The sequence below is a fragment of the Lissotriton helveticus genome, chromosome 9 (genome assembly GCF_964261635.1).
Source record: "Lissotriton helveticus chromosome 9, aLisHel1.1, whole genome shotgun sequence".
Classification (NCBI taxonomy): Eukaryota; Metazoa; Chordata; class Amphibia; order Caudata; family Salamandridae; genus Lissotriton; species Lissotriton helveticus.
The window spans coordinates 1288633528-1288656008 of record NC_136070.1 but is presented as its reverse complement, the minus strand read 5'-3'; the positions used below and the strand labels follow the sequence as shown (position 1 = coordinate 1288656008).

The window sequence follows — 22481 nt, the reverse complement described above, 5'->3', positions numbered from 1 at the left end:
CGGGAGATCCTTCTGCAGACTGCTCCTGCGGGAGATCCTTCTGCAGACTGCTCCTGTGGGAGATCCTTCTGCAGACTGCTCCCTCGGGAGATCCTTCTGCAGACTGCTGCTCCTTCGGGGGATCCTTCTGCAGACTGCTCCTGCGGGAGATCCTTCTGCAGACTGCTCCTGTGGGAGATCCTTCTGCAGACTGCTCCCTCGGGAGATCCTTCTGCAGACTGCTGCTCCTTCGGGAGATCCTTCTGCAGACTGCTCCTTCGGGGGATCCTTCTGCAGACTGCTCCTGCGGGAGATCCTTCAGACTGCTCCTGCGGGGGATCCTTCTGCAGACTGCTCCTGCGGGGGATCCTTCTGCAGACTGCTCCTGCGGGAGATCCTTCTGCAGACTGCTCCTGCGGGAGATCCTTCTGCAGACTGATCCTTCTGGAGATCCTTCTGCAGACTGCTCCTTCGGGAGATCCTTCTGCAGACTGATCCTTCGGGAGATCCTTCTGCAGACTGATCCTTCGGGAGATCCTTCTGCAGACTGCTCCTTCGGGAGATCCTTCTGCAGACTGATCCTTCGGGAGATCCTTCTGCAGACTGCTGCTCCTGCGGGAGATCCTTCTACAGACTGATCCTTCTGGAGATCCTTCTGCAGACTGCTCCTTCGGGAGATCCTTCTGCAGACTGATCCTTCGGGAGATCCTTCTGCAGACTGCTCCTTCGGGAGATCCTTCTGCAGACTGCTGCCCCTTCGGGAGATCCTTCTGCAGACTGCTCCTGCGGGAGATCCTTCTACAGACTGATCCTTCGGGAGATCCTTCTGCAGACTGCTCCTTCAGGAGATCCTTCTGCAGACTGCTCCTTCGGGAGATCCTTCTGCAGACTGCTCCTTCGGGAGATCCTTCTGCAGACTGCTCCTTCGGGAGATCCTTCTGCAGACTGCTGCTCCTTCGGGAGATCCTTCTGCAGACTGATCCTGCGGGAGATCCTTCTGCAGAATGATCCTTTGGGAGATCCTTCTGCAGACTGCTCCTTCAGGAGATCCTTCTGCAGACTGCTCCTTCGGGAGATCCTTCTGCAGACTGCTCCTTCGGGAGATCCTTCTGCAGACTGCTCCTTCGGGAGATCCTTCTGCAGACTGCTCCTGCGGGAGATCCTTCTGCAGAATGATCCTTTGGGAGATCCTTCTGCAGACTGCTCCTTCAGGAGATCCTTCTGCAGACTGCTCCTTCGGGAGATCCTTCTGCAGACTGATCCTGCGGGAGATCCTTCTGCAGAATGATCCTTTGGGAGATCCTTCTGCAGACTGCTCCTTCAGGAGATCCTTCTGCAGACTGCTCCTTCGGGAGATCCTTCTGCAGACTGCTCCTTCGGGAGATCCTTCTGCAGACTGCTCCTGCGGGAGATCCTTCTGCAGACTGATCCTTCGGTGGATCCTTCTGGAGACTGCTCCTGCGGGAGATCCTTCTGCAGACTGATCCTTCTGGAGATCCTTCTGCAGACTGCTCCTTCGGGAGATCCTTCTGCAGACTGATCCTTCGGGAGATCCTTCTGCAGACTGATCCTTCGGGAGATCCTTCTGCAGACTGCTGCCCCTTCGGGAGATCCTTCTGCAGACTGCTGCCCCTTCGGGAGATCCTTCTGCAGACTGCTCCTGCGGGAGATCCTTCTACAGACTGATCCTTCGGGAGATCCTTCTGCAGACTGCTCCTTCAGGAGATCCTTCTGCAGACTGCTCCTTCGGGAGATCCTTCTGCAGACTGCTCCTTCGGGAGATCCTTCTGCAGACTGCTCCTTCGGGAGATCCTTCTGCAGACTGCTGCTCCTTCGGGAGATCCTTCTGCAGACTGATCCTGCGGGAGATCCTTCTGCAGAATGATCCTTTGGGAGATCCTTCTGCAGACTGCTCCTTCAGGAGATCCTTCTGCAGACTGCTCCTTCGGGAGATCCTTCTGCAGACTGCTCCTTCGGGAGATCCTTCTGCAGACTGCTCCTTCGGGAGATCCTTCTGCAGACTGCTGCTCCTTCGGGGGATCCTTCTGCAGACTGCTGCTCCTTCGGGAGATCCTTCTGCAGACTGATCCTGCGGGAGATCCTTCTGCAGACTGCTCCTTCGGGAGATCCTTCTGCAGACTGCTCCTTCGGGAGATCCTTCTGCAGACTGCTCCTTCGGGAGATCCTTCTGCAGACTGCTCCTTCGGGAGATCCTTCTGCAGACTGCTCCTTCGGGAGATCCTTCTGCAGGCTGATCCTGCGGGAGATCCTTCTGCAGACTGCTCCTTCGGGAGATCCTTCGGCAGACTGCTCCTTCGGGAGATCCTTCTGCAGACTGCTCCTTCCGGAGATCCTTCTGCAGACTGCTCCTGCGGGAGATCCTTCTGCAGACTGCTCCTGCGGGAGATCCTTCTGCAGACTGCTGCTCCTTCGGGAGATCCTTCTGCAGACTGCTGCTCCTTCGGGAGATCCTTCTGCAGACTGCTGCTCCTTCGGGAGATCCTTCTGCAGACTGCTGCTCCTTCGGGAGATCCTTCTGCAGACTGCTCCTTCGGGAGATCCTTCTGCAGACTGCTCCTTCGGGAGATCCTTCTGCAGACTGCTGCCCCTGCGGGAGATCCTTCTGCAGACTGATCCTTCGGGAGATCCTTCTGCAGACTGCTCCCGCGGGAGATCCTTCCGCAGACTGCTGCTCCTTCGGGGGATCCTTCTGCAGACTGCTGCTCCTTCGGGAGATCCTTCTGCAGACTGCTCCTTCGGGAGATCCTTCTGCAGACTGCTCCTTCGGGAGATCCTTCTGCAGACTGCTCCTGCGGGGGATCCTTCTGCAGACTGCTCCTTCGGGGGATCCTTCTGCAGACTGCTCCTTCGGGGGATCCTTCTGCAGACTGCTGCTCCTTTGGGGGATCCTTCTGCAGACTGCTGCTCCCTCGGGAGATCCTTCTGCAGACTGCTCCCGCGGGAGATCCTTCTGCAGACTGCTCCCGCGGGAGATCCTTCTGCAGACTGCTCCCGCGGGAGATCCTTCTGCAGACTGCTCCCGCGGGAGATCCTTCTGCAGACTGCTGCCCCTTCGGGAGATCCTTCTGCAGACTGCTGCCCCATCGGGAGATCCTTCTGCAGACTGCTGCTCCCTCGGGAGATCCTTCTGCAGACTGCTCCTGCGGGAGATCCTTCTACAGACTGATCCTTCGGGAGATTCTTCTGCAGACTGATCCTTCGGGAGATTCTTCTGCGGGAGATCCTTCTGCAGACTGCTCCTCCTGCGGGAGATCCTTCTGCAGACTGCTCCTTCGGGAGATCCTTCTGCAGACTGCTCCTTCGGGAGATCCTTCTGCAGACTGCTCCTGCGGGAGATCCTTCTGCAGACTGCTTCTTCAGGAAATCCTTCTGCAGACTGCCGCCCCTTCGGCAGATCCTTCTGCAGACTGCTTCTTCAGGAGATCCTTCTGCAGACTGCTCCTTCAGGAGATCCTTCTGCAGACTGCTCCTTCCGGAGATCCTTCTGCAGACTGCTCCTGCGGGAGATCCTTCTGCAGACTGCTCCTGCGGGAGATCTTTTTTCAGACTGCTGCTCCTTCGGGAGATCCTTCTGCAGACTGCTCCTCCTGCGGGAGATCCTTCTGCAGACTGCTCCTCCTGCGGGAGATCCTTCTGCAGACTGCTCCTTCGGGAGATCCTTCTGCAGACTGCTCCTGCGGGAGATCCTTCTGCAGACTGATCCTTTGGGAGATCCTTCTGCAGACTGATCCTTTGGGAGATCCTTCTGCAGACTGCTCCTTCGGGAGATCCTTCTGCAGACTGCTCCTGCGGGAGATCCTTCTGCAGACTGATCCTTTGGGAGATCCTTCTGCAGACTGATCCTTCGGGAGATCCTTCTGCAGACTGCTGCTCCTGCGGGAGATCCTTCTGCAGACTGCTCCTCCTTCGGGAGATCCTTCTGCAGACTGCTCCTCCTTCGGGAGATCCTTCTGCAGACTGCTCCTTCGGGAGATCCTTCTGCAGACTGCCGCCCCTTCGGCAGATCCTTCTGCAGACTGCTCCTGCGGGAGATCCTTCTGCAGACTGCTCCTTCGGGAGATCCTTCTGCAGACTGCTGCTCCTGCGGGAGATCCTTCTGCAGACTGCTCCTTCGGGAGATCCTTCTGCAGACTGCACCTTCGGGAGATCCTTCTGCAGACTGCTGCCCCTTCGAGGGATCCTTCTGCAGACTGCTCCTGCGGGAGATCCTTCTGCAGACTGCTCCTTCGGGAGATCCTTCTGCAGACTGCTCCTTCGGGAGATCCTTCTGCAGACTGCTCCTTCGGGAGATCCTTCTGCAGACTGCTCCTTCGGGAGATCCTTCTGCAGACTGCTCCTTCGGGAGATCCTTCTGCAGACTGCTCCTTCGGGAGATCCTTCTGCAGACTGCTTCTTCTGGAGATCCTTCTGCAGACTGCTGCCCCTGCGGGAGATCCTTCTGCAGACTGCTCCTTCGGGAGATCCTTCTGCAGACTGCTCCTTCGGGAGATCCTTCTGCAGACTGCTCCTTCGGGAGATCCTTCTGCAGACTGCTCCTTCGGGAGATCCTTCTGCAGACTGCTTCTTCTGGAGATCCTTCTGCAGACTGCTTCTTCTGGAGATCCTTCTGCAGACTGCTTCTTCTGGAGATCCTTCTGCAGACTGCTTCTTCGGGAGATCCTTCTGCAGACTGCTTCTTCGGGAGATCCTTCTGCAGACTGCTTCTTCGGGAGATCCTTCTGCAGACTGCTTCTTCAGGAAATCCTTCTGCAGACTGCCGCCCCTTCGGCAGATCCTTCTGCAGACTGCTTCTTCAGGAGATCCTTCTGCAGACTGCTCCTTCAGGAGATCCTTCTGCAGACTGCTCCTTCCGGAGATCCTTCTGCAGACTGCTTCTGCGGGAGATCCTTCTGCAGACTGCTCCTGCGGGAGATCTTTTTTCAGACTGCTGCTCCTTCGGGAGATCCTTCTGCAGACTGCTCCTCCTGCGGGAGATCCTTCTGCAGACTGCTCCTCCTGCGGGAGATCCTTCTGCAGACTGCTCCTCCTGCGGGAGATCCTTCTGCAGACTGCTGCTCCTGCGGGAGATCCTTCTGCAGACTGCTCCCGCGGGGGATCCTTCTGCAGACTGCTCCCGCGGGGGATCCTTCTGCAGACTGCTCCTGCGGGAGATCCTTCTGCAGACTGCTCCTGCGGGAGATCCTTCTGCAGACTGCTGCTCCTGCGGGAGATCCTTCTGCAGACTGCTGCTCCTGCGGGAGATCCTTCTGCAGACTGCTCCTGCGGGAGATCCTTCTGCAGACTGCTGCTCCTTCGGGAGATCCTTCTGCAGACTGATCCTGCGGGAGATCCTTCTGCAGACTGCTCCTGCGGGAGATCCTTCTGCAGACTGCTCCTCCTTCGGGAGATCCTTCTGCAAACTGCTCCTGCGGGAGATCCTTCTGCAGACTGCTCCTCCTTCGGGAGGTCCTTCTGCAGACTGCTCCCGCGGGGGATCCTTCTGCAGACTGCTCCTGCGGGAGATCCTTCTGCAGACTGCTCCTTCGGGAGATCCTTCTGCAGACTGCTCCTTCGGGAGATTCTTCTGCAGACTGCTCCTCCTTCGGGAGATCCTTCTGCAGACTGCTGCTCCTGCGGGAGATCCTTCTGCAGACTGCTCCCACGGGAGATCCTTCTGCAGACTGCTCCCGCGGGGGTCCTTCTGCAGACTGCTCCCGCGGGAGATCCTTCTGCAGACTGCTCCCGCGGGGGATCCTTCTGCAGACTGCTCCCGCGGGGGATCCTTCTGCAGACTGCTCCTGCGGGAGATCCTTCTGCAGACTGCTCCTTCGGGAGATCCTTCTGCAGACTGCTGCTCCTGCGGGAGATCCTTCTGCAGACTGCTGCTCCTTCGGGAGATCCTTCTGCAGACTGCTGCTCCTTCGGGAGATCCTTCTGCAGACTGCTGCTCCTTCGGGAGATCCTTCTGCAGACTGCTGCTCCTTCGGGAGATCCTTCTGCAGACTGCTGCTCCTTCGGGAGATCCTTCTGCAGACTGCTGCTCCTTCGGGAGATCCTTCTGCAGACTGCTCCTTCGGGAGATCCTTCTGCAGACTGCTCCTTCGGGAGATCCTTCTGCAGACTGCTGCCCCTGCGGGAGATCCTTCTGCAGACTGATCCTTCGGGAGATCCTTCTGCAGACTGCTCCCGCGGGAGATCCTTCCGCAGACTGCTGCTCCTTCGGGGGATCCTTCTGCAGACTGCTCCTTCGGGGGATCCTTCTGCAGACTGCTCCCGCGGGGGTCCTTCTGCAGACTGCTCCCGCGGGAGATCCTTCTGCAGACTGCTCCCGCGGGGGATCCTTCTGCAGACTGCTCCCGCGGGGGATCCTTCTGCAGACTGCTGCTCCTTCGGGAGATCCTTCTGCAGACTGCTCCTTCGGGAGATCCTTCTGCAGACTGCTCCTTCGGGAGATCCTTCTGCAGACTGCTCCTGCGGGGGATCCTTCTGCAGACTGCTGCCCCTGCGGGAGATCCTTCTGCAGACTGATCCTTCGGGAGATCCTTCTGCAGACTGCTCCCGCGGGAGATCCTTCCGCAGACTGCTGCTCCTTCGGGGGATCCTTCTGCAGACTGCTCCTTCGGGGGATCCCTCTGCAGACTGCTCCTTCGGGGGATCCTTCTGCAGACTGCTGCTCCTTTGGGGGATCCTTCTGCAGACTGCTGCTCCCTCGGGAGATCCTTCTGCAGACTGCTCCCGCGGGAGATCCTTCTGCAGACTGCTCCCGCGGGAGATCCTTCTGCAGACTGCTCCCGCGGGAGATCCTTCTGCAGACTGCTGCCCCTTCGGTAGATCCTTCTGCAGACTGCTGCCCCTTCGGGAGATCCTTCTGCAGACTGCTGCTCCCTCGGGAGATCCTTCTGCAGACTGCTCCTGCGGGAGATCCTTCTACAGACTGATCCTTCGGGAGATTCTTCTGCAGACTGATCCTTCGGGAGATTCTTCTGCGGGAGATCCTTCTGCAGACTGCTCCTCCTGCGGGAGATCCTTCTGCAGACTGCTCCTCCTGCGGGAGATCCTTCTGCAGACTGCTCCTCCTGCGGGAGATCCTTCTGCAGACTGCTCCTGCGGGAGATCCTTCTGCAGACTGATCCTTTGGGAGATCCTTCTGCAGACTGATCCTTCGGGAGATCCTTCTGCAGACTGCTCCTTCGGGAGATCCTTCTGCAGACTGCTCCTTCGGGAGATCCTTCTGCAGACTGCTTCTTTGGGAGATCCTTCTGCAGATTGCTCCTGCGGGAGATCCTTCTGCAGACTGCTGCCCCTGCGGGAGATCCTTCTGCAGACTGCTCCTGCGGGAGATCCTTCTGCAGACTGCTGCCCCTGCGGGAGATCCTTCTGCAGACTGCTCCTGCAGGAGATCCTTCTGCAGACTGCTCCTGCGGGAGATCCTTCTACAGACTGCTCCTGCGGGAGATCCTTCTGCAGACTGCTGCCCCTGCGGGAGATCCTTCTGCAGACTGCTGCCCCTGCGGGAGATCCTTCTGCAGACTGCTGCCCCTGCGGGAGATCCTTCTGCAGACTGCTGCCCCTTCGGGAGATCCTTCTGCAGACTGCTCCTTCGGGAGGTCCTTCTGCAGACTGCTCCTGCGGGAGATCCTTCTGCAGACTGCTTCTTCTGGAGATCCTTCTGCAGACTGCCCCTGCGGGAGATCCTTCTGCAGACTGCTCCCGCGGTGGGAGCCTTCTGCAGACTGCTCCTTCGAGATCACAGTAGTTGGTCCAAATCCTAATGTGGCAACCTGCGATTGCCGTGTCCTAATCTGTGCTCAAGGGAGATAGTTCCTATAGGGGAATTGTCCGCCTTTTGAGAGCCCCCTTAATGGATTCACCGCATGGCATCAAACATTGAGCCCATTACGCACCTGACTGATTGCGGGCATTAGGAAGGTGAGGGCGAACATCAGGTTACCGACCGCTGCTGCTGGGTTTCAAAACACCAAGGGGCATGTTTAGCGCCATGTATGTCATCGTCACAAGTGGGTGAATGCAGGCATTCATTATTTACTCATTACATTGTATGAACAACTCAACGACCCGACACTTAACTCACTTCTTGTACTAACTGCAGAATGGTGGGTGCAGCCAGGGTTTGTCCTTGCCTTAAACGATGTCAGAATACTACACCCTCTCAGATCTTTACACCGGTTGCCTGGTCTGCGGAGTGTTGAATTTGAATTATTGTGTCCAATGCGTTGCGTACTCCTAAGCCACTCCCACCTTGCTTTCTGCAAACAAAGTTTGTATTCTCACAGACTGACAAACTAGAAGCGCATGAGTGAGAGAGCAGCCCAACGGCTGGGGAGAAACATACTGGGGAGAGCAACAGAGTGCAAGGGAGAAGCACATTATACAGAGAGAGAACGCAACACGGTGCGGGGGGAAAAAGCACACAAAAGAGAGCGCTGAAAAATATGCACGCTCGTTGAGTGCTCGACCAAAAAGAAAACTTAGTGCTCCAAGATTGAGCAGTGGAAGAATTCAAGTCAGGCAGAAGGATTGTAAATAGGCTCTGCCCAGGGAAGGGACCAATAAAGGGAAGAACCCAGGCCATAAATAATAAGCAGGCATCTGAAAAGGACAATAAAGCCTATAAATGGCATCCTGGGAGCTCTCTGTTGGCAGTAGTCTCCCACAGCTTGACAGCTTGCGCCATCTGGTCGGTGCGACCTACCAATGGTCCAAAAGGTTGACTAGATCTGCTGTAGTGCCCCAAAGACCGCACGAAGAGCGCATTAAAGATACAACTTTGGTTGCACACCATTGAGTTCAGACGGACGCGCCCTTGAGTTCTGACTGTGGACGCACCCTTGAGTTCTGACGGTGGACGCACCTTGAGTTCAGACAGTGGACGCACACTGAGTTCAGACGGTGGACGCACCTTGAGTTCAGACAGTGGACGCACACTGAGTTCAGACGGTGGACTCGCCCTTGAGACGCGCCCTTGAGTTCTGACGGTGGACGCACCCTTGAGTTCTGACGGTGGACGCACCCTTGAGTTCTGACGGTGGACGCACCCTTGAGTTCTGACGGTGGACGCACCCTTGAGTTCTGACGGTGGACGCACCTTGAGTTCAGACAGTGGACGCACACTGAGTTCAGACGGTGGACTCGCCCTTGAGACGCGCCCTTGAGTTCTGACGGTGTACGCACCCTTGAGTTCTGACGGTGGACACACCCTTGAGTTCTGACGGTGGACGCGCCCTTGAGTTCTGACGGTGGACGCGCCCTTGAGTTCTGACGGTGGACGAGCCCTTGAGTTCTGACGGTGGACGCGCCCTCCACCCTTGAGTTCTGACGGTGGACGAGCCCTTGAGTTCTGACGGTGGACGCGCCCTCCACCCTTGAGTTCAGACAGTGGACGCACCCTGAGTTCAGACGGTGGACGCGCCCTTGTGACGCGCCCTTGAGTTCTGACGGTGGACGCGCCCTTGAGTTTTGACGGTGGACGCGCCCTTGAGTTTTGACGGTGGACGCGCCCTTGAGTTTTGACGGTGGACGCGCCCTTGAGTTCTGACGGTGGACACGCCCTTGAGTTCTGACGGTGGACGAGCCCTTGAGTTCTGACGGTGGACGCGCCCTCCACCCTTGAGTTCTGACGGTGGACGTGCCCTTGAGTTCTGACGGTGGACGCTACTAGGTATAGGAAACATGATCGGGCAAAGCCTGAAAAATAGTATACGACCTGACGGTGCATCTCTGTTCTTTGTAGGTAAGTTCACATTTCCATCCTTTGCTGCCCTTCCAGTGAGTTTGGCAGTAGACAGGTCTTGAAATGTTTTTGCATCTTATGTGTAGTGTCTACTTTAGGATTAATGAATGCTGCATCTTAGATCGTTCATTGTCTGCCTCACCCAAAACACTCTGGCCTGTGGAGCAGGCTCCGTGGATGCTGAAAGAAAGCTGCCCATCACCCAGCAATGGGTCAGTACGAATTGCGAATATTTCACTGCAGAACAAATATCTGAAAGAGACACGTTAGTATTAGATTCCTTACCTTAGAATATCCCCAGGCGTCGGACTGGATCCGGATATTTTTGCGTAGCAGTACCCTTGCGCGTCGGTAGGCGTCGTCTGTGGCTCCGCGTCCGTCGTCGGCGTCGTGGGCGCCGTGATGACGTCGTCGGAGTACTTAGACGCCGCCTCTGCGTGCTGACGTCAGTTCTTCTTTTTTCCACGCCAGCAAGCGCAGATCTGGAAAAAGCAGTAACCTTAGTCATTTTTTGACTAACTTTTTTGATCACTTTTTGATTGTTCTCGAAGTCTTTCGACTCCGACGGTGCCGTAGGGATGCCCGGCTTTAAGCACTGCGATGATTGCGACCGCCTGATGTCGGTCACGGATCCTCACCGCGTGTGTTTATCTTGTCTCGGCGTCGACCACGACGACAAGGCCTGCTCCGACTGCCGGGCCCTCTCTTCGAAAGCCAGACGGGAGCGGTCCCGCAGGTGGCTCAAACTCCGGCAGTCCGTCCCGCGCCGCGAGAGGTCCCGATCCCATGGGAGGTCGAGGGACAGGTCGCGGGCTCGGAGCCACCACAGTTCCGAGGGTAGGCCGCACTCCTCCGGGTCGAAGTCGTCGTCAGGTAAGCGGCACAAGAAGTCCAAGCGGCGTCATCGCTCTTCGGACTCCCCCCGACGCTCGCACGATGGGGCCGGGGGTTTCGGGTGACACCACCCACGCGGCTCCGACGGAGTCGCAGGCGCCGCGTCTAGCCCCATACCCTACGGTCCCTGGGCTCAACGCGACGCCGGAGGAGGTCGAGCGCTTCCGCATGGCCATGAGGAAACTCTCTCCTCCGACGGGCTCCGCGGTGCCTTCGGGCCCAGCGGACCCGTCTGGGACCCCTAGCGGGTCGGGGGGATCTGCCCCGACGCCGCCGGGTGCTTCGGCCCCGGCGCCGCTGACGCCTTCGGGCCCGGTGCCGCAGGTTCCCGTTATCCCGACGCCGCCGGCGCCTTCGGGCCCGGCGCCGAGGGGTTCCGTTGCTCCAGCGCCGCCGGCGCCTTCGGGCCCGGCGCCGCAGGACGCCGCTGGACCTCTTTCGGGATCTGGTTCGTCGCCGGTGGACCTTACGACCTCCCCGGCGTCGGACCCTCATGTGTCGCCTCCGGCGCCGTCCTCGGGCGGCGCCGTCCCCGGTTCCACCTTTGTTCCTGTTCCGGCACCGGGACGGCCCCGATGGGCGCTGCTCCAGACGTCGTTTGGGGAGTTTCACTTCTATGAACAGGCCCCATTAATTGAGAACCCTGAGTTTCAGGAGATGGGTGATGAAGAGGACTGGGAGGGGTCTGAGGACCCTCTGACCAGAGAGTGTCAGTCTCACGAGGACTGGACAGGAGACCTTGGGGAGGCCAGTGGCCTGGATACCTCTCCAGACACTGGTTTTGTCTCCCCTCCTACCGTGGCTTCGGAGGAGGGGGCAACATATAGTGTGGTGCTGATGAGGGCTGCCAAGGCCTTGGGCCTTGAGCTCCCCGTCGCGGCCGTGAGGACTAACCTCCTCACTGAGGTCCTTAAACCGCAGTCAAGCTCGGCCGAGCCTCTGCTGCCCTTTAATGAGGCCTTGACCGACGTTCTTCTGGGCACTTGGTCCAAGCCCGCTACGGGTTCGCCCGTAGATAGGAACGTGGCCAGACGCCACCGCCCAGCCCCGGGCGACCCATGTTTCCTGTCCTCCCACCCTACCCCCGAGAGCCTGGTCATCCAGGCCTCCAATTCCCAGACCGCATTCCCGTCGGCCCCGCCGGACAGGGAATCTAAGAGGTATGACCAGTATGGGAAGAAGATCTTCTCATCCCTTAGTCTAGGCCTGCGGTCTTCCAACACCGCCTGCCTCTTGGGACGTTACACCTACTCTGTGTGGGATAAGGTCGCGGAGGTGCTGCCAGAGTGTCCGTTGGAGGTACGGGCCAAACTCGGCCAAGCCCTTGTGGAGGGCTGGGATGCAGCCAAGTATTCCATCAGGTGTGGGCTGGATACCACCGACTTGCTAGGTAGAGCGATGGCCACGACGGTGGCGGTCAGACGCCACGCCTGGCTGAGGTCCGCCAACTTCTCGGCAGATGTCCAGAACACACTTATGGATATGCCGTTCGATGGCCGTCGCCTCTTTGGCGACAAGGCAGACCATGCGCTTGAGCATTTTAAGGACTCCAGGGCTACGGCCAAGTCCTTGGGCCTCTCGGGCCAGCGCCAGCAATCGGCTGCCTTTCACTCCTTTCGTGGCCACGGAAGGGGTGCGCCCACACGCGCCGCCAGCCACGCTCCGCAGGGCAATACCCAACGCGGTGGCGGCCGTGGGAACCGCCGTCCGGGCGGTCGGGGGCAGCGGCGAGGTCAGTCCACACCTTCCCCCGCAGCATCCGCCTCAAAACCCTCCTAGTCCGTGCTTTCAGGCCCATGTGACGACAGTGGGGGGCAGGGTTCGCCATCACCACCTCCACTGGCGCACTGTCACATCGGACAGGTGGGTGCTGCAAATCGTCCGAAGGGGCTACTCCCTCCCCTTCGAGGCGACTCCTCCAGCCATGCCACCGCAGAACCACCGTGTATCGGGGGATCATTTGCGACTTCTGCAGGAGGAAGTTACGGCCCTCTTGGCCGAGGGGGCCATCGAGCGCGTTCCTGGGCCAGAAGTAGGGTGTGGTTGCTACTCCCACTACTTTCTGGTACCCAAGAAGGGCAAAGGGGGCCTACGCCCTATCTTGGACCTAAGGAACGTCAACGGCTTCCTCCGGAAGGAGAAGTTCAAGATGCGGACACTGGCTCAGGTCCTGGTTGCCCTGGACCCAGGAGACTGGATGGTAGCGTTGGACTTGCAGGACGCTTATTTTCATATCCCCGTCCTGCCTGCCCACCGGCGCTACCTGCGGTTCATGGTTGGCCACGAGCACTTTCAGTTTACCGTGCTCCCCTTCGGCTTTACCAGCACCCCACGGGTGTTCACAAAGGTGATGGCGGTGGTCGCAGCTCATCTGCGCAGGTTAGGGGTTTCAGTCTTCCCCTACCTCGACGACTGGTTGTTGAAGGCGGGCTCGCCCCAGACAGTCGTCAGCCACCTCCAGACGACGGCAGACCTCCTGCACCAGCTGGGGTTCTCCATCAATGTGCCGAAGTCACACCTGTGCCCCTCTCAGAAGCTCCTTCATCGGAGCGGTTCTGGACTCGGCGCGGTTTCGGGTTTATCCGCCTGAACAGCGGGTCCAGGATATTCAGGCTCTGATTCCCATCTTTCAGCCGTTATCCCGGGTTTCGGTCAGGTTGACGCTGCGGCTTCTGGGGCTGATGGCCTCCTGCATCCTTCTAGTGCATCACGCCAGGTGGCAGATGCAGGCTCTGCAGTGGGACCTGAAGTTTCAGTGGGCCCAGCATCAGGGCAACCTATCCGACCATGTCCTGATCTCGGAGGGCACTGCGAGACAGCTGCAGTGGTGGCTTACGGACCGCGATTGGGTCAGCGGCAGATCCCTCTCCCTTCCCCAACCGGAGCACGTAGTTGTGACGGACGCGTCCCTCCAGGGCTGGGGAGGCCACATGGGAGAGGCGGAGATCAGAGGCCTCTGGTCTCCGGCAGAGACCCGGCTCCACATCAACCTGTTGGAGCTCCGGGCGATTCGTCTGGCACTGAAGGCATTCCTCCCCTCTGTCCAGGGGAGTGTAGTGCAGGTATTCACGGACAACACCACCGCCATGTGGTACTGCAACAAACAAGGCGGGGTGGGGTCGTGGATCCTTTGTCAAGAGGCTCTTCGCCTTTGGCAATGGCTGGAAGGCCAGGGCGTGACCCTGGTGGCTCAACACCTGGCAGGTTCTCTGAACGCCAGGGCGGACGAGCTCAGCCGTCGGTGCATGATGGATCACGAATGGCGTCTGAACTCGGATGTGGCGCAAAGCCTCTTTCAGCGATGGGGAGAGCCTTGGTTAGATCTATTCGCCACCGAAGAGAACGCGCAATGTCATCAGTTCTGCGCGTTGGAATTTCCAAGGCGGCACTCGCTCGGAGACGCCTTTCGTCGCGAGTGGAGTTGCGGTCTGTTTTACACCTTTCCGCCTATACCACTTCTGCCCAGAGTGCTGAAGAAGATCAAGCGCGACCGGGCCCAAGTCATCCTTGTGGCTCCGGACTGGGCACGAAGGTACTGGTATCCAGAGCTACTCAGTATGTCAGTCGATCCCCCGGTTCGTCTGCCTCTTCAGGAGGACCTTCTGTCGCAGCAGCAGGGGACGGTCCTCCACCCAAACCTGTCCAGTCTCCACCTCCATGCTTGGAGATTGAGCGGCGACAGTTGAGGCCATTTGACTTGCCTCCTGAAGTTTGTAACCTCATTCTGGCAGCCAGGCGTCCCTCCACAAAGTCGGTATACGCCTGTAGGTGGAACAGATTTGTGGCATGGTGCACAGCAAAGGCTGTGGATCCTCTCTCTGCCCCTCTTTCTGAGGTTCTTCTCTTCTTTCTCTTGCCCAGCAGGGCTCTGCTCTGGGCACTATCAAGGGCTACCTTTCTGCCCTTTCAGCCTTTCTCAGGCTGCCTGATCAACCTTCTTTGTTCAAGTCCCCTATTGTTAATAGATTTCTTAAGGGCATCACACACACGTTTCCTCCTGTTCCGTTTGTGATGCCTCAATGGGACTTGAACCTGGTTCTTACATTTCTGATGTGCGCTCCCTTTCAGCCACTTCACAACTGTCCTCTTCGCCTTCTGACTCTGAAGACTGCTTTCCTGGTTGCCATCACCTCTGCCAGGAGAGTGAGTGAGCTCCAGGCCCTTTCTTGAACTCCACCTTTCCTTTCTGTCCATCCGGACAAAGTGGTGCTCCGTACCAAACCTTCTTTCCTGCCCAAGGTTGTCACGGCCTTCCACATCGGGCAGTCTATCACCTTGCCAACCTTCTTTCCACCACCGCATCCCTCTAAAGAGGAAGAGCGGCTCCACCGTCTGGACCCAAAACGTGCGCTCTCATTCTACTTGGATCGCACACGCCAGTTCTGGGTGGATGACCAACTCTTTGTTGGTTACGTGGGCGCGAAGAAGGGGAAAGCGGTGCACAAGAGGACCATCTCCCGGTGGATCATCCTGTGTATCCAGGCATGCTACTCCTTGGCTAGGAAGGAGCCCCCTGCTGGATTGCGGGCTCATTCTACCCGAGCCACGGCGACTACCACTTCCCTGGGCAGGGGTGTGCCCTTACAAGACATCTGTCAGGCAGCTACGTGGGCATCGCTGCACACGTTTGCGAGACACTACTGCCTGGACAGCCAAGTCCGGTGGGATGGCTTCTTTGGCCGTTCCGTCCTCCGGGACTTTCTGGTGTGATTATTGGTTTGCAGACCCACCACCGGGGTTGGTATTGCTGGGGTATCTATTCTAAGGTAAGGAATCTATCACTAACGTGTCTCTTTCAGATGCACAAGTTACTACTTGTGTAACGATATATCTTTAAGAGACATTAGTTAGTATTAGATTCCTTACCGGCCCACCCATCCTCCCCGTTCTGCGAACCAATATCTAGGGTTAGGGTTGTCCCCTTCAGGGCCCTAGTTTCAATGGCACCAGTGTTGGTTTTTAACATGGCTCTGCGTTTCTGGCGCGGAAAAGCTGTGTCTAAGAACTGACGTCAGCACGCGGAGGCGGCGTCTAAGTATTCCGACGACGTCATCACGGTGCCCACGACGACGGACGCGGAGCCGCAGACTACGCCTACCGACGCGCAAGGGTACTGCTACGCAAAAGTTTCCGGATCCAGTCTGACGCCTGGGGATATTCTAAGGTAAGGAATCTAATACTAACTAATGTCTCTTACAGATATATCGTTACACAAGTAGTAACTTGTGCGTATGTCTGTCTGCACAATTTTTTATGTTTTATATTTGATGCACTCTATGTGAAATATACTGCTGTGAAGCAGGAGTAACAGTTTAGAAAAATGCATGTTGAAGTCTTGAGAAATGCTGCAGTGAGTCATGTAGGTGTGATCCGAACTGTCCATGAGCAGTCTGTAGGTATCCTCTAGTTGGCATGTGACATGAACAGGCTGCAACGCATCATACTAGCGCTAATTCATCTGCTTAAAATATTTCATGCTAGTAATTTTAATTTCTAGTTATTTGCATTCTTGCCAGAATCTAACCATTCTCTCGTGTGCTACTAAATACACTTGTTCATTGCCCGTGCATGCTTTTATTTAGCTTCTGATGCATGTCTGACATCTGTTGTGTTCTTCAAGGCATGATGGGTGGCTACCCGCCTGGCATGTCTCCTTTTCAGGGCCCTGTTGATGGCATGATTAACATGGGCAGCATGCAGCCACATCATCACCATGGGGTGCTCCCTCCACCCCACCATCTCCTGCCGGGGATGCATGGCATTCCAGGCCTCGCGCTACCGGGTAAGACCATCTCATCCCTGCATTGTCTCATCTTAACGTTCTCACATTGCTCCCTAACCAGCTCTTACTGGAGACGGCTGCAGCTTGTGCGACCTCGGTAAGGAGGAGGGATGGAAACTGAGCAGTCCAGGGGTTATAACGACGTGCAGGTTTCACCCTAGAGCAAGTTTTCTTGGGCACCTCAAAGTGGTCCTTCGACTTGACAATCGCAGTAATAGCCTTCAGAGGCATTCGAAGAGGGTGTTGAAGCCGGTACAGAGGAGACCCCCTGTTTGATGCGTGCTGGCAGAGAAGTACTAGGTGCGCTTCCGCTGAGGTGGGAGCTTGTTAACATGTTCTATGGCGCTTGTGTTACTCTTGCAATTTTATGATCCCTCGCACTGTCCAACATTGTAAACTTTGAATGTATCCCTTCCAGTAACGAGTACCAGTTTGAGTTAAACATTGATTTGTCATTTACTTTGATCAGTTGCATTTGGATGGCATGGCCTTAGAAAATGTTTTTATTTTCAAGAATTAAGTCTTAATGTATGCAGAACGATGAATGGCTGGGAGGCCTGCTCTATGGGTTTAGTGGTACTGGGACAGTGTTGATTTAGAAACACTGGTGCCCCAGGGCCGCGAGAATGGTCACTCAGATTTGACTGCAGCGTTACTACGTTTGGGCAAAGGTAAGCAGTCAAGTTGAACCTTTGTGGTTACAGGTTAAAGCAGGAAACAATAAGTAGCTCTGACTAACCTGAATGTTTGGTCTGAACTCCCTGCCTAATACTTACTAGTTTTGGAGGTCAGGTCTGTCTGATGCGAAGCCTGTGGCCCTTCCTTCGTGTGGGCCCGGTGGTAGTCACAGCTGGAGCTAAAGACTGCAGTTGTGTGTAGCTAGTTGACACTGAATTGCTTCAACCCTGCCAGGACCTACTTGATCAACATTTCTGTGGTGGACGAGGCATCCTTTAACCCAAAGGACTTGACCCGGAAATGCCCTTCTTGTGTGCAGAATGCGGACGTCTCAGTGGCTCCCTCAGTGCAATCTGCCAGTACCCTAATGTGAAGCCAGAGGTGCTGAGGAACGTGGCCGCCCCTAACCTGTCAGCAAGCTCACCCGCTCAGGGTTTGTGGTGTGCATCCGTCTTGGCAAGCGGATTGAGGGCCCTGTAGTCCACACAGAATAATGCTCCTGGGTGCTACTCAGTGAAGCAGCTTCGGTACCAGCACCACCGGGCTGGACCAGGGTCTCCTCGAAGGCTCAGTCACCCCAGCTCTAACATCTTGGACACCCCATGCTTAATGCTGGCTCTCACTTTATCCGACAGCTTGTAAATTTGGTTTTTGACAGGCATGCTGTCCCCTCTGTCAATATCATGGGCGCACCAGTTGGTGAGCCCTGGGGTAAGTGAGGATAAAGAGGCAAACTGCCCCAGCAGCGGGAGTCATTCCCTCTGTTGTCTTTCTTCCAAGGTAAGGGAGACGACTACTCCGTCCACTGACCCATGGGATGTGATGTGTATTTGTTGAGTCACAAATTCAAATTCAAAAGTGCTTTATTTGAGTATTACTCATAAAAGCAAACAAACAAACACATAATAAAAATACAATTAAATTACAAAATCGAATATGACTTAAGCACAATACATGTTAAAAGACAATTAAAATTAATTTCATCCAGTATATATAATCCAAAAGTGCAAAGTTCATATAATAAAAAACAGATTAAAACAGATAAGACACCTCGCATGGGGAACAGAGAGTAGATAATCTAGCAATCACTGTTCAACTAAGCAGAGAGTAGTTACCCTACTAGCAATCTCTGCCTAATTACCCACGCCCACCCCAGAAACTTTGCGGTCGCTATTGTAATCCAATTTAAGGAGGTAGATTTTACTATGCGTAGAGCTACCATGCTACTTTTAGTACCCAGATTTCTACACATGGGAGCCAACCAAACACGTCTGGGAACAGTATATGCATAACAAGAAAACAAAAAGTGACCCAACGTTTCATTTCCTTCCCCACAAACTGGGCATATAGCTGGACATCCATCTCTCCATTTTGCAGTTAAATTACGTAGAGGTAGAGAGCCAGCCCTCATTTGAAAAAACAGTTTCCTATCCATGGGTTTCGTTATTAAATCCCAATATATTTCATACATGGGAAAAAGCTTTGCTTCGAGGAAAGTAGCCGTCATAGACCCATGGTTGTTACTAAGAAGACTCCTGTTTTCTACCTGTTCCCAGAAAAGATTTTTTATAAATGTCTTAGATGGGAAGGACGACCCAGTTGGGTCGGACCACAATTCAGTTAACCCTAGTTCACCTAATGCTGCTTTTAAAGATCTGAACCATCTAATTTTATGGAATCAGTCTGCTTTGATGACATCAGCAAACCCTGCTGCATATTGTGACAACTCAGGGGTGGTCCAGATTCTACGCCAATATAATATTGGACGAAGTTTGCACATTGCCGATATTTCTTTCCTGCCAAGATCATATCTAAGAGGCAAAAGGGGGCTGCTCTGTGGGGTGCCTGTTATTTTCCGAAGGAAGTTATTTTCTGATACCTGTAACTCCTGAAGGTTTTCTTGCCCCCACATCTCAGCCCCATACAAAGCTGACCCTATGGCCTTAGCCTCATATATGATCAAAGGAGGTTTGATTGGTTTGGTCAGAGATTTAAAATGCTCCTTAATGATGGTACCAGCCAGTTGTTTATGTCTTAAAACTGCAATGTTTATATGTTGGTTCCATCTGTTGTCGTTTGAAATTTGAATCCCCAGGTAGGTAAAAGAATTTACTACTTCGAGGCAACGCCCACTCATGGTTATTTTAGATTTAAAATTTCTACAAGGATTAAAAACCATGAGTTTTGTTTTAGCTGCGTTTACCTCCAAGCCATGGTCGCTACAAAATTTATCAAAAATTACCAATGCCTTTTGCAGACCGCTAGGGGATTTCGATAAAATTAAGGTGTCGTCTGCAAACATTAAAATAGGAACTTTTGCACCTGCAAGAGAGGGAGCATCCACAGACTGGGATTGCATGCGGGCAACAATTCCATTGATGAAAAGTGTGAAGAGTGTTGGTGCCATTGAGCAACCCTGTCGAACTCCTCTGGCGACTGGAAAATCAATGGTATCGTTGCCATAGCCACCCCATTGGATTTTAGCGTAAGTGCCCTCATGGAGTCTCATAATCAAGGTTAGAATAGTCATTGGGACCCCTAAAGCTGCAAGCACCTCCCACAATTTTGCCCTTGGCACCAGGTCGAATGCAGCCCGTAGGTCAACGAACGCTGCGTACAGACTGCAACCCCCCAAAACCACGGTCCTCCATTGTATCACTACTCACCCGGGTTATATTGGCACTGAAACAGGAGATGTGTGTGCCGAGCCGGGGCTAGGTGAAGAGTCGGGTGTTCAGGCTCTTGTGGAATGAAAGATCTAAGGAGGCGTCTCTGATGTGCGGGGGCAGGTCGTTCCAGGCTTCAGTAGCGAGGTAGGAGAGGCATGACCCCGTATCTGGTTATGAGTATGCAGAGGGTGTGATAATAGGAGTCTGGCTAAGCAGAGGTAGGCATGCAGAAGTTCATGCAGTTGTGGAAGTACATGGGGCCAATGTTGCGTAAGGCTTATACGTGTGTGTGAGGAGTTTGAAGGGTGCTCATGTGTAGATTGGGAGCTGGTGGAGCTCTTTGAGGGTGCGGACAGATGAGTGCGAAGTGGAATGTTGAGGTGAAGCCTGGCAGCTGAGTCTGGAGTCTTCTGGTCAGTTGAGCATTCATTCCAGCATAGTGTGTTGCCATAGACAAGCTAGCTCATGATGAGGGCTTGTATGAGAGTGCTGCGAGCTCATGACGAGGGCTTGTATGAGAGGGCTACGAGCTCATGAAGAGGGCTTGTATGAGAGTGCTGCGAGCTCATGATGAGGGCTTGTATGAGAGTGCTGTGAGCTCATGATGAGGGCTTGTATATGAGCGCTACGAGCTCATGAAGAGGGCTTGTATGAGAGGGCTGCGAGCTCATGACGAGGGCTTGTATGAGAGTGCTGCAAGCTCATGACGAGGGCTTGTATGAGAGTGCTGCGAGCTCATGACGAGGGCTTGTATGAGAGTGCTGTGAGCTCATGATGAGGGCTTGTATATGAGCGCTACGAGCTCATGACGAGGGCTTGTATGAGAGGGCTGCGAGCTCATGATGAGGGCTTGTATGAGAGTGCTGTGAGCTTATGATGAGGGCTTGTATATGAGCGCTACGAGCTCATGACGAGGGCTTGTATGAGAGTGCTGCAAGCTCATGACGAGGGCTTGTATGAGAGGGCTGCGAGCTCATGACGAGGGCTTGTATGAGAGGGCTGCGAGCTCATGACGAGGGCTTGTATGAGAGGGCTGTGAGCTCATGATGAGGGCTTGTATATGAGCGCTACGAGCTCATGACGAGGGCTTGTATGAGAGGGCTGCGAGCTCATGATGAGGGCTTGTATGAGAGTGCTGTGAGCTTATGATGAGGGCTTGTATATGAGCGCTACGAGCTCATGACGAGGGCTTGTATGAGAGGGCTGCGAGCTCATGATGAGGGCTTGTATGAGAGTGCTGTGAGCTCATGATGAGGGCTTGTATATGAGCGCTACGAGCTCATGAAGAGGGCTTGTATGAGAGGGCTGCGAGCTCATGACGAGGGCTTGTATGAGAGTGCTGCAAGCTCATGACGAGGGCTTGTATGAGAGGGCTGTGAGCTTATGATGAGGGCTTGTATATGAGCGCTACGAGCTCATGACGAGGGCTTGTATGAGAGGGCTGCGAGCTCATGACGAGGGCTTGTATGAGAGGGCTGCAAGCTCATGACGAGGGCTTGTATATGAGCGCTACGAGCTCATGACGAGGGCTTGTATGAGAGTGCTGCGAGCTCATGACGAGGGCTTGTATGAGAGTGCTGCGAGCTCATGACGAGGTCTTGTATGAGAGGGCTGCGAGCTCATGACGAGGGCTTGTATGAGAGGGCTGCGAGCTCATGACGAGGGCTTGTATGAGAGGGCTGCAAGCTCATGACGAGGGCTTGTATATGAGCGCTACGAGCTCATGACGAGGGCTTGTATGAGAGGGCTGCGAGCTCATGACGAGGGCTTGTATGAGAGTGCTGTGAGCTCATGACGAGGGCTTGTATGAGAGGGCTGCGAGCTCATGACGAGGGCTTGTATGAGAGGGCTTGTATGAGAGGGCTGCGAGCTCATGACGAGGGCTTGTATGAGAGGGCTGCGAGCTCATGACGAGGGCTTGTATATGAGCGCTACGAGCTCATGACGAGGGCTTGTATGAGAGTGCTGCGAGCTCATGACGAGGGCTTGTATGAGAGGGCTGCGAGCTCATGACGAGGGCTTGTATGAGAGTGCTGCAAGCTCATGACGAGGGCTTGTATGAGAGGGCTGCGAGCTCATGACGAGGGCTTGTATGAGAGTGCTGCAAGCTCATGACGAGGGCTTGTATGAGAGGGCTGCAAGCTCATGACGAGGGCTTGTATATGAGCGCTACGAGCTCATGACGAGGGCTTGTATGAGAGTGCTGCGAGCTCATGACGAGGGCTTGTATGAGAGTGCTGCGAGCTCATGACGAGGTCTTGTATGAGAGGGCTGCGAGCTCATGACGAGGGCTTGTATGAGAGGGCTGCGAGCTCATGACGAGGGCTTGTATGAGAGGGCTGCAAGCTCATGACGAGGGCTTGTATATGAGCGCTACGAGCTCATGACGAGGGCTTGTATGAGAGGGCTGCGAGCTCATGACGAGGGCTTGTATGAGAGTGCTGTGAGCTCATGACGAGGGCTTGTATGAGAGGGCTGCGAGCTCATGACGAGGGCTTGTATGAGAGGGCTTGTATGAGAGGGCTGCGAGCTCATGACGAGGGCTTGTATGAGAGGGCTGCGAGCTCATGACGAGGGCTTGTATATGAGCGCTACGAGCTCATGACGAGGGCTTGTATGAGAGTGCTGCGAGCTCATGACGAGGGCTTGTATGAGAGGGCTGCGAGCTCATGACGAGGGCTTGTATGAGAGTGCTGCAAGCTCATGACGAGGGCTTGTATGAGAGGGC

At 55.3% G+C, this 22481-nt stretch overlaps 1 protein-coding gene across 9 annotated transcripts in view; it reads left to right on the top strand.

Annotated features, from left to right (window-relative positions):
- The window catches only part of PBRM1 (polybromo 1), a 298934-nt gene that overhangs the window by 258919 nt on the left and 17534 nt on the right, over positions 1-22481 (top strand). For 6 of the 9 annotated variants that reach the window (XM_078661902.1, XM_078661899.1, XM_078661897.1 and 3 more), the window contains one exon: positions 16245-16406. The exons of the other annotated variants lie outside the window; for them this stretch is intronic. In XM_078661902.1, coding sequence (XP_078518028.1) covers positions 16245-16406 — 162 coding nt within the window. The remainder of the gene's footprint in view (positions 1-16244; positions 16407-22481) is intronic. 9 annotated transcript variants of the gene reach the window in all.